A 12,160-nucleotide genomic window follows, 5' to 3' on the forward strand; every position below is an offset into this window, starting at 1 on the left:
TTGAGAAACGCTTAATACCAAAAATGAATATGTACTATTTTATTAAGTTTCTTTTATTTTGCGAAAATTCTATTTCGCACTATAGAGGTTTCGTCAAATATAAACTCTTCAGCTACTCTTTAATTTATTTTGATTGCTCCATATAACCAACAATTTTTATAAGCGAGTTTACTAAAGATTTTGAGGAACGCTTAATACCAAAAATGAATATGTACTATTTTATTAAGTTTCTATTATTTTGCGAAATAAATCGATTTGGAAATGTTTTCCCAGATTGCATTGCGGGCACGTTGAAGTCGAAGCACCTAGAGGCCACATGTTTCCATAGGTGTGCGGTTCAGACACCTTTATCTTCAGCTGCTTCAACTTCGTGCCGTGAAGGAACTGTATTCTCGAGCACCCGCTTGAGTTGAAGAGGCCGATAAGAGCGCCGAGTGCGCTATGTACACATAGATGGGTATCTCGGGGAATGAGTTTAACGTTCGAATAAAGTAAGATGAAAAATTAAGGGGCGTTGAACGGGGGGATCCCTCGTGCCGCCCCGATAACGAAACAGTCGGAGGCACAACGACGTCGGATCACCGTTTCAACCTATCATCGCCTCCGATTTCAGGGCTCGGGTGGCACGCGTCAACCCCTGTTGCGCGGCGCCCTTCAACCTTTGTCGGGCGCACGCATCGCGCGTTTTATTTTACAACCCGCTATAGCTGTTATTTTCGAATTTGCCGGCCAGGGGGGACCCGACTTACGACTCATTAGCTGGCTGCGATAAAGGAATTTGCGGCACAGCGTTTCAATACAGGGGTCCCGCTCTGTTGTCACGCTGTTAAAACTGTGATCATCTATTCCGCTCTGTCAAAATGATCTTCGGGATTCTATGTACATACATCGCATCTTTTACAGGAATTTAAGCAGTGTCAGAAAAATTTTTATTTTATATCATACATTACTAATCCACTTTGTAGCAGGACACTGCTTTTGTTGCACTTATTTAGTTGTACATGCATAAGCTAATTTTAGGGGAAAATTTAGAGTCGTCACTGAAAATTGCTGTACCATTATTCACAATATTGTTTACATGATTAAATATGTTGGTATCTAATCAATTATTGTGGATTTAAATATTGTATAAGGTATTATGACAATTTCTTATCCATAATATGAGAAAGATCATATACAGGGTGTCTCAGCTGAAGGAGGCCACCTAAGTATCTCCTTTATTTTTAGTGGCACAAAAAAAATATTTATAGGGATATCATAGAAGAACAATTTTTATTTGTCCGGTTATTTTATCATAGTTTTTTCCAGGTCATCGTTATTTTTTATCGGGAACTTAAGCATATTCAAATGTATTTTTTCAGCCGCTATAAGATGAAATAAAAAAAAATAAGTTTTACTGATAAAAAATAATGATGACCTTGAAAAAACTATGAAAAAATAACCGGACGAAAGAAATTGTTCTTCTGTGATATATTCCTCCTTGGATACCATTTATATTATGCCATAAATATTTTTTGTGCCATTAAAAATAAAGGAGATATTTAGGTGGCCTCCTTCAGCTGAGACACCCTGTATAATGTAATTTTTCTCGGTCGAAAGAAGTGTTTCATTTTCGAGTTAAATAATCATTAAAAATAGTGTAGTTAGACATGGCTGGAAGCCATGACTGACAATGATGTTTCTAAGACATCATTTAAGGGGTGAAACATTTCTGTGCTCTGGTCCCACGATTGAAACAATTTCTGCTGAAAATTCTGAAGAGGGTGCATCTCCGCGTACATATTTCTTTCGCGCAGGGTAGTTTCGATCTTAATTGGACTGTTGAACAATCCGGCGTAGGGTTGAACGTTCACCTGAAGTAATTAAGAACGGAAATTAATTAGGAGCATGTCGTCGCAATGAATTTCGGGCCGAAAGGGTTAATTACCGCAAAACAGTGCGTGAACCACTCTTTCCCCTGATAAAGGTGGGTCCTGACGGTGGTGGAAGACAAACGGAACGCACACATAGCGGAGCCAGAGCGCAGCACGCGACTCGAATGTAATTGACGTGTGGTTCCGTTTGCAGAAAGCTATCCGATGCGGAGGCTCGCTAGCAAGGACGCCGGCCTGTTCATTCCATAATACGCTTAATGAGGGCCCGTTAATTACACTAATGAATCCCAGAATCCATCGGCTTATACCTGACCATGAAGTCGCGCCTGCTGCAACGGCCAGGCCTGGCTCTCTCATCCTTTAAGCGGCTATTATATCTCTGTCACTCTTCTTACTCGTGCGGCAAACCAACCGAAAACTCAAATTATTTTCCAACCCCCGTCGACAGGTGGACGCCAGGAAGCTTCGTCGATGTCCACAAAAGTGTCCTTCTAGCGTCTTTAGACTGTAGCTCAAAGGATCCTAGGATGACGTCATTTGTTCACTCTTAAAATCATCAAAGTATGTTTCATTTATACCTTGACACTTCGAAGAAAGTGATCTCACAACATAAACAAGGATATTGAACGTCTTCCGGAATCCAAAATTTACAAACACATTTATTCAGTTTTCGTTCGTCTTTGCGCATTTTCGCCCTAATTGGTTCAAGAGAGTGGGAGTTCAAGGGGAGTGGGTAGTGGAGTGAGAGATGATAGGCTCGCTGCGCCCCCACCATCTTCCAAGCTGCGCGAAACGGGGTTACTCTCTCGTAGGATATACTTTATAGCCACTATTTGTAGACTTAACCCTTAGGTAGCCAACCAAAATGTATATGTAGATTATTTAAAAACTTTTTCAACATATATGCGCAAATTCTGATTTTAAAGCTACAAATTAATATTGTATTAGCGAGCGAAGAATGGACATTCAGAGAAACTTTGTAATATTTTTAGAGGAATATTAACAAGTTGTTGAAGGAATGCAGTAAATGCTTGTCTACACAAGGATTAAACTATGTACCATCATCAATAAGGAAATTCATTCGAAAATTTCTCATGAAAATATTTTCTCAATCTCAAAAACGTATAATGAAAAAAATGAATAAAAAAAAATCTAAAACATGGAAACATGAAAACCGAAGACTCGCCATAGAATATTGAATAGTGGATTGAAAGGATCAAAGGATCATCGGGGTGATCTCGCTTGCGCAACGTGATCGAGCGAGGATCAATGAGTGCTTCCGTGGATCTTGTTCTCGGTCAAGAGCAAACAATGCCATGATTCCCGGAGCAATAAACGTTTCTGAATGGCCGGGAAGCAGATTAATGAACCAGATTTCCAATTTAGAGGTACGGAACGATCACTGGGTGAGTCGTAATAAAGCCATAAGTGCGAGAGGCGGCCTCGCAAGAGGAAAATCAAACAAATCCGAGAGACGTTCCATCGATCCGGATAACCGTGGTAGAAAGCCCGTAGTACATTCGCAAACCGCAGGAAGCAACAGCCATATACATACTCCTAAAGCGTCGCTTCTAATAACAGCAATCGCTATAACACTAATGGCGAGCGTTTAAGTGCACGGTCACGAAGAGGTGATTCCCCGGAATCCCGGGTAACTGATAACTATTCCCCACGTGCAGAACGCGCCGATTGTCAATAACGAAGAAGAGGGAACGAGATTCGCCAGGTTATTACACCGGGATCGTCTAATTATCTCGGACGTATCTCGTTAGGAGGGTAAACGCATCGAGAACGCACTGAAAAATCCCGGCATTTAATCTGTTTTCATTAAGAACCACTGCAACGACGATACCGATCGTACGTGACGTGCCTCTATTTAGAAAATAGTTGCTCTAATAGACAAATTATCTTTATTTATCCGTTACGAGCAGCGCAAATCGCTGGCTCCGACGGGCTCTGCGCCGCTTTTCAACTATTTGCACTTTATTGAGATTCGAGGAACACGTTTTCCATAGTTTTGTTTTTCATTCTGTATTTCTTAATCTACTTTATTATTGGAACCCGATAAAAACATCTGGATTGAAATGATTTCAATGGACTATGCCAGTATTAACAGTCAAATGAAACACATAGGAATAAATAGCACACCCTTCTTTATCAAAATTCATTGCTACGAAAATTCAGTCTCTTCAATTACAGGTGACATAAAACTTTCCTTCGAAAGCCTGCTACAAATAAAAGTAATGGAGGGTAATCGAGTTATCATCGACTCCGCAGAAAAGTTTTCGAAAGCTTCCAAAGACGAAATAATTCACGCATTTGTTTGTCCCTGCCGGCGACGGAGGAGACCAATGTGAACGTAAACACGTATGAGTGACCGTTCCCCGTCGTTATTAAATCCCATTAAAACTATAAGTTCGAGGGTCCCGAAAAAACGGTGAGCACGAAAAATCGCCCCTCCGGTCTCGCGAATAATGCATGGAACGTCTAGCAGCGGCGAAGTAAAAAACATCAGTTGGGCTGGACTGTAGAAACGAAGAGCAAACAGAGAGCTCGACCAATCGACCTCGGTCAATCTGTACAATTCGATTTATTCAATTGATCGGTTCCCTCGGGCAAATTGTCCGGCGGCAGAGTCAGCCGGCAGTTCCCGTCGTTATCTACCGGCTTCAATTTCGTCCTCGTTTTAGGGCCCGGCGCTGCCAGTGGCGGCCCGATAACATCTAAGATCACCGCGAGGCCCGTTAACGTCAGATTAGTGTCACCAGGGCTGGTCTGGTGAGGGCTTCCCGAGGTGACCCCACTCTGGGACGAAAAATGAGAAAGAGTGAGATAGACGGAGAGAGAGAGAGAGAGAGCGAGAGTGAAAGAGAGAGAATGGGTCAGAGGGTCGGACGCGCGCCCGCTGTCCAATGGGCTTTAAATTCTCCCGGCTTTACGACTACCGTCCTTGCCCGGATAGACCTTCCACTAAATCTGTTTATTTTTGCGCGGCTTTGCCCGACAGGTAGGCCCCGACAAGTCCTTCTTCTCTTTCACCGAGAGGACTCGTGTCCTCTGGAAGCCCCGTCTCCCCAGACCTAATCCCCTTAACCCTTCTTAACGTCACGAAGAAAGGAAGACGTCGACAGATCCGCTGCACTTGACTTTTTCCCGAAACGGAACCGGAGAACGCGCCTCCGCGATTACCGTTCCCTCGCTTCGTGAAGGAACGCTGAACCACTTACACGTGTTGCTTATGGCTCCGTCGTTATGGTTACGGTCACCATTATCTTTGCTGAAAATTAACACTTTGCAGTCGGAGCTATTTTCTAACTCGAATATATGATTTTTTTGCGTTTTATGGTTATGAAATTGATATCATACCTCATGCAATACTTAAATGTTTTGTTGAGAATTGTGGATGTTCACAATCACTTTTAATCACTTTCACAACAATAATAACATAATGTTTATTATATACGCTCCTTGATCAATACGATACATATGGATATGCTTTACAACAGCTTTGGACCACGCACGATGCCAACATCTTTTCTACACGCTATATACGCCATCTTGTCTTGTTCGTGCAAGAAGGAATATCTCCTTACTACGCGGAGCTGCGCGCGCATGCGCTTCTTTCAACGTATACATTTGAATATGTGTAGCGCACAAAATTACGCATATTTCAACATGTTTAGTTACTTATTCAATAGGAACGAATTTAAGCTCACATTCTCCCATATATTTATTCCACTAATATTACTCTATTCATAGTAAATGCAGACAACTTTCTATATTTCGAAGTTATGCACGACCTCCTTCGCTAGCTGTCAGCTTAAGAGTTGCATAACATTTTCACGTTCCTTTTTCCCGAATTCGCGACTTTTCCTTCGAGACATATTACTAAGCACTGACGTCAATGAATATGCAACAGAGGACGAATGTCTGAACAGTGAATAAATAAGCAATTTATTAAAGTAAATTCCGCCGTCCGTTCACTCTCTTGATAAATATTATCAGCGCAAACAGAGGCTCTTAATTGTCCGAAACATAAATATTAACTTTCCTTGAAATGTATCGGTCTATCCCTCTGTCCTGAAAGATAAATGGCATGCCATTTCCATTATAATCAAAATACATATTTGCAAGAAAAGGAAAAGCTATTTGAGCGTTCCTTTGTTTCAGATTGTGGAGACAGCATGGCCGACGAGGTGATCTACGAGCGCCATCGTTGAGGCCAACATTCGAGGATAGATTTTTGCCCGAGATAAACGATCGAAAAAGACGACGATTTTATAGCGCGAACGGTTTACGAGGATGGAAAAATGAAAAAGCTTACGAAGATGGTGTACTTGCTGGAAATAAGCAGGCCGTGGCTTCGATACGACGGGATTAGTCCAGGCTCTCCTTAATGAGCGTTAATGGCACGTGATTTCTTAATCACCTTAATGATCACCATGCGCATAACTCGTCGCCGTGGACAGTGGAGACCAATAAAAACCAATTTATCCGATATACCCGCCGCGTTATGCCGATTCGTCTATCATTCTTATTTTATCTATTTTTTTTTTTTGCGACGCGGTGGCGATTTCCTTGCGTAATAATCGTTTCTTCTCGTATTTTACGAGCGTGCTTTTTACAATGCGGCAGTCCTTGATTTCTGGAAATGCTCATTATAATATTGATTTTGCAGTGAGCCTCCGTCAACCGGTTTAAGTCTCATTACATTTTCTCCAATAAACATTACCTCGATATAATTTATAATCAATTTTCTCTGTTAGATCCAGCTCGATTTCTTACTTCCGAATTTATTTATTTCATTTCAATCCCACGGCCGAAATTGTTCGTATCTATTTCCAGAGATAGATTTCATTCTTCCTCTAATAATTGTAGGCATTTGAAAATAATACACATTTCAATCTTTCTACTGCTTCAAATCAGCAGTCCAAAGATTACAAGTCTGCTAAACTCACGCTCCCCGTCATCCCTCCGAACTAGTCTACCTTCCACGATTCTACACATAGACACCCACCCTTAAACCAGTTGCTGACTACTAAATATTAAAGCCACTAAGTATTCTACACCCACTGTTCCAATATACTTTTTCCCACTATTTCTTTTTTCTTGCGCCCCAGACATCAAGAGTTGAACATTGTAAAATGTCAGACGGTTCCGCTGAAATTTTTATGCGCGGCGCGTCCTTTTGAAAAATACAGTGCAGGGGACGGTTGGGTCTTGGTAGATCGAGCCAAGTCGGCCCCAGACCCAATGCTTAATTCATCCGGCTCGTGTGGGTCTTTCCGCCACGTGGCTTCAACCCTTGTGAGACAAACGATCCGCTGGGCGGAGTTCTCCGTTCGTTTCCTTTCGACCTTTGTGCCTATGCGCCGTGCAAGTTCGCCAGCTGGATGTCCAGAAGGCGTTGCGACAATTCGACATTTAAGCCATTATACAGGGTGTTTCGATACTGCCGTGCGCCGGGGGTGAATCATAAAAAAATGCATTTCTATGGCCTACGCTTGAAAGACTTGTTTTCGTCCTAGCCGCAAGAACCCGTGTAATTTCGAGACTGCTTTGTGTAAAAAACGTTCAAAATTGCTTCTAACATACTCGAGGCATGATTAATAGAGTTTCCATTCTTATGACAATTTATTATTTTTTACAGTTCGGTAATAATTCTTGCTAAAGCGGACTGTGGATATTTAAGAAAAAGAAAATTCTTAGAAATTGCTTTCTTCCGTTTTTAAATTTTTTTTATTGTGTAACTAGATAGATAAATTTTGTCTGACCTTGTTGTCCTGTCAATACCTGTCAAACGCGATTCAGAATCATCCCTTCAGCAATTTTTCATAAACGGTGTCATAAAGATTATTATTTTGGGGATCATGCGAAGTAGAATATCAACATTTTCGTCTTTGGGGAGCCGCAAGGTTCGGCAAGACTTCTCCCCGTCCTTTTACCACCTTCGCCGGGCCAATCAGGTTCACTTTAATACCTACAATCGCAAAAGCAACCGGCAACCGACCCTAAACGTCGTTTTCTCCTGGTCTTCAAGGACGAATTCATTGGTTTTCATCCACATAAGAGAATTACGGGATTAACGCGCGAGGGTCGTTGAGAGAAAGATGGCAGGGGCGGCCAGAAGGTTAGGGTTGCCCGACAATGTCGCGCAAACGAGCGAGCCACCCCATGCGCGAGACCGCCACGCCCTTCTTGCTGCGTGGAATCGCAAATTGGCACCCCAACCTGACCACCTCTTGCTTCTTCCACCTAACTTTTCCACCCCTAACTTTTCCTCTTTTTCTGCCTGCCATCGCGCCCTCCCTTTTTCCCTCGTTTTCGATCTCGCCGCCTCAGTCGAACTCGAACCTGACCGAAAGGATTCGTTACTGTCCACGAATTACTACCAAAAATGTCCACAGTTTAAAATCGAAATAGCTTTTACTGAAAGGAATTAATTAACGCATTCTTGTTGGTTCACAATAAAGGATTTCCATTTCAGTAAAAGAAGTTTCTTTTAAAAGAAGTAAAAGAAGGGGCAGTTGCCCCTTTATTTTCAAAAATCCTTATTAAAGAAAGCATATAAATCTGTGCACGGAAAATACCCGAAAGCGTCGACAGCCAATAGCGCAGCGCCACGTGTCTAGTCTACGCCCCTTCTCAAGTCACGTGACTCCCGCTCATGCGCAGTGCGCGATCGTCCCGAATTTCTCGAGTGGACAACGCAATTTCCAGTCCCTTCGGTCGGTTTCCAGGGCGACGATTGAACCGAAGGACACATTTATCATCCACTTGTCACCGTACGTCACGGAACTGTGTCGTCCCAAAGACAATCTAGCGTCCGAAAGAGTTAGAGTCCCCGTCTAACGATGATCCTCAAGAAGAGATGTCGTCTATGGTGGTGGAAGGAAGGGACGGAGTAATAGAATTAGTTCGACCAGACGAGGAGACCTCCTCACTTAGCTCGCTATAATACGAGGCAAGTTCCGTCACGAAGACCTTAATATCCGCCACTTCCTCCGCCTCCCACTCGTTCGTTTGTTTATTCGATATCGTCCGACGTCTTACGAGGCCGAGCCTCGGTCTTCCTGACCCCTGCACGATACTAATTCCCTTTCCTGTTCTACTCAGCGTGTTCTCGTCTATGAATTCATGAATATACGACACTGCCTCGAGGTGCCCATATTTCTCTTTTATACCGGTCGTATTAACTGTTAATCGTTGCTAATTACTGGACTGCGAATCTTTATGCATTTATCGCAAAACTGAGTAGATGAAATGCATAATTGTTGGAAAATTTAAATAACTGAAGATGTCCATATACAGGGTGTCTCAGCTGAAGGAGGCCACCGAACTATCTCCTTTATTTTTAATGGCACAAAAAATATTTATGGCATAATTTACATCGTATCGAAGGAGGAATATCATAGAAGGAAAACTTATTTCTTTTTATTCCATCTTATAGTGGTTGAAAAAATACATTTGAATATGCTTAAGTCATTAACAAGATGGTATAAAAAAAAGCAAAGTTTTCCCGATTGAAAAATGACGATGACCTTGAAAAAATTATGATAAAATAACCAGACAAATAAAAATTGTTCTTCTATGATATTCCTCCTTCGTTACAAACAAAGGAGATATTTATTAGGTGGCCTCATTCAGCTGAGACACCCTGTATGTCTCCTCTACTAAAATCATTAAGGGAAGAAATAACATCCAACTTGGTTTCTATTTTTTGCAATCGACGCAGGCAATTTTTATTTTGCATAAAGACCCGCAAGTCTACTAATTACGTACTCTTTTCTCAAAATTTTATTCGTCTCCTCGATGGTCTTAAAAAATTCTTCAAAAGTACGACTATATAGATATAAAAAGATCTCTTTTTGTTTCGTTTATTGGGCTGTATTAAAATTGCAGAGCCACAAAATAAATTTACGAAGACTGAGAACTCGTAGAGATTTTATTTTTTAGAAATATTCTTTCTCTAGGCGTTACAATCAATGGAGACTTTCAAAGGAGGATTGTAACAACCATTTTTGTGTGTTTCTAGGATGTAGAAACATAGAAAGAAGACGCGAAACATAGAAAACTTTGGAAGGAGGACTCTGGATAGAAGAATAATTGGAAAGCGACGGAGTGGCCAGTGGTGTGACGCCAGTGTATCTAGGATACCGTAGAAAGCCACAAAATTTGGTTTGCGGCCGTCAGGACCGATGTGGGTTAAATGGTAATTGGTTGAAGTCGAGCAACCCCGTGGCCGGGTCGTGGCACGATCAGCGGCCCCGATAAACGGGAAACTACACGAAGTCCGCGCGTTCTTCTCCTCGCCTGTGGTTCGGGGCCCCAGCTAAAAGATGATCGTGGCTCGCGATACTTAAGTTTCTCGTGCACTTTAATAGTTTAATTTTCTGCTCGCCTCCTGTTTGTTCTCCGCGCGTAGATTCGGATCTCATCTTCGGGAACGCAATTAAAGAGGCGAGGTGGAGCGAGAAGGAGAAAGATAGAGAGGGAATAATGCAGAGAGAAAGAAAACGAGACAGAGAGAGAGAATATGAGAGGTTGCAGAAGGGCGACCAAGAATGGTTAATAGAATAGGGGATGTTGAGGGAACTTGAATTAAATGAGGCTTTATACGAGGCCCGGAGATTTGTCTGGAACACGATCTGACACGGATTTGATTAGACGGAAGCGGCGGTTAATGATCAACGATCCTACATTCTTTTTCAGTGGCGTAATGAAGTTCGATGACAGATAAAACCCTTGCTAATTGATCACTTTTTTCTGGTGTCTTTATCCGCAAGTGTTTGCTGCCGCGGTGTGTTGCGTCGCTGGTGTCGCAGTTTCAACCGTGGCTCGTTTGTTGTTGCACGATCGACACCTCAATTACGCGTCGCTGGTTGCTCAGAGACCCGTTGATAGTTTCGAGGAGACGCTGCGAAAAGATCGAACGCCAGATACCGGCTGTTGAAGTCCTTTGCATAATGTGGCATACACGCGACGCATCGTAGACTCGCTAGACCTGATCATGCTGGCTCAGTCCGATCTACCCTGTGTGCGCTAATCGCGAGGGAATTGTTCGATATTTTCATTCTGTGTTCACTTGCGATTTGCTTTCGGAGTTATGAGAAACTTGGGGATTAATATAAGCTTCAGTTGAATACGTTCAAGGGGCTTGATCCTCCTCAATCTAATGCAAACTGATAGTTTAATCGTGGCGTGCAAAACACCTTAATGCGCGCCACTCTTCACCTTGTGTGATGCATCTGTGCACTGATAAAATCGACTACATTTCACACTGGCATTGCAGCACAGTGATATGCGGGCTGGAATAATCTGGGACTTGCACAAAATTAATTTCTCATTTATATTCTTCTTGGACTTGCATAGTTGAATGTGTGTCTAGTAGAATAAGACATAAAACAAGAGGACATAAAAACAATTCGTTGCTATATGAAACCTAGTGTAGCTCTCTATGATATAGAACCCCGAGTGTCATTGTTGAGTGCCAGAAGCTTTGCCAAAGTGATTTGCACATTATATTGGCATTCACTGCATGGGAAAGATAATTCCAAAAAATGTTGAACATACGCCTTTCTTCATTTAATAGTTTTATTCCATCCAATCCTAGTTTATTTATTTCTGTATGTTTGTCTTTTTAATTTATACTGCCTACATCCTGAACACTACATTATACAGTCATTTAGGAATGTGTCTTCGAACCTGCAGGATTAATTGTTGATAAATTCAGTCTCGACACCGAATGATTTTCTCATCATCAATCTTCTCCCCCCCCCCCCCCCCGCGTTTCACAATTGAGTTAGCGCATGTGGGATTATTAAGTGAGAGCCAGCGACGTTTTATTTGCTGTTGACAGTCCCGAGTGTATTCCGACCAGCTAAGAAGGACTAAACAGCGACGATAAATCCGCGGAACAGTGGTTGCACTTCATTACTCGAGGATAAGAGATCTTGACCAGTCGCGTAGCAGCGGCGGCGCGCACGAGTTTCTAAACGTGGTTGATGCAACGTTAGGATAGAGGCATGCTCCGAGGAAAAGGAAAACCAGCAAACATCCCACTCGACAGAATCTTTTCTAAGGCAGGGAACGAATACCGGCGCCTTGCAGCCCGAGATCCATTCGACCATTGTGTCCATTATAAGTTTTTGTCCCCCATTGCAAGGAGGTTTCCCGTGCGTCTTGTGAGACTTCATGCCGCTGCATTGTCGTGCCACGGTGGTCTCTCTCCTCTCCTCTTCTCTCTCTCTCTCTCTTCCAGAGCCCCGTAGCTACCGGCGTTTGCT

General features: G+C 42.5%; 1 protein-coding gene across 2 annotated transcripts; it reads right to left on the minus strand.

Moving 5' to 3' along the window:
- Positions 1-990: 990 nt before the first annotated feature.
- Positions 991-4,271, minus strand: LOC143211393 (uncharacterized). Of its 2 annotated transcripts, XM_076429031.1 has the most exons (3): positions 2,183-4,271; positions 1,928-2,108; positions 991-1,853 (listed from the first exon to the last, which is right to left on the minus strand). In XM_076429031.1, the coding sequence occupies exons 2-3, from the start codon at positions 2,006-2,008 to the stop codon at positions 1,644-1,646; spliced, it is 291 nt and encodes a 96-aa protein (XP_076285146.1). In that variant the 5' UTR covers positions 2,009-2,108; positions 2,183-4,271; the 3' UTR covers positions 991-1,643. The 2 variants fall into 2 exon arrangements, with proteins under 2 accessions (XP_076285146.1, XP_076285145.1); XM_076429030.1 differs by having other exon boundaries at positions 1,928-4,271.
- Between the last annotated feature and the right edge of the window lie 7,889 nt (positions 4,272-12,160).

Source organism: Lasioglossum baleicum, chromosome 8, assembly GCF_051020765.1.
Source record: "Lasioglossum baleicum chromosome 8, iyLasBale1, whole genome shotgun sequence".
Taxonomy (NCBI): domain Eukaryota; kingdom Metazoa; phylum Arthropoda; class Insecta; order Hymenoptera; family Halictidae; genus Lasioglossum; species Lasioglossum baleicum.

Excerpts from the sequence above, each read along its gene's own strand:
- LOC143211393 (XM_076429030.1), bottom strand. The coding sequence starts at position 2,231 with ATGAGAGAGCCAGGCCTGGCCGTTGCAGCAGGCGCGACTTCATGGTCA. Across the intron at positions 1,854-1,927 it reads GGTTCACGCACTGTTTTGCG|GTGAACGTTCAACCCTACGC; the intron begins GTAATTAACCCT and ends TAATTACTTCAG.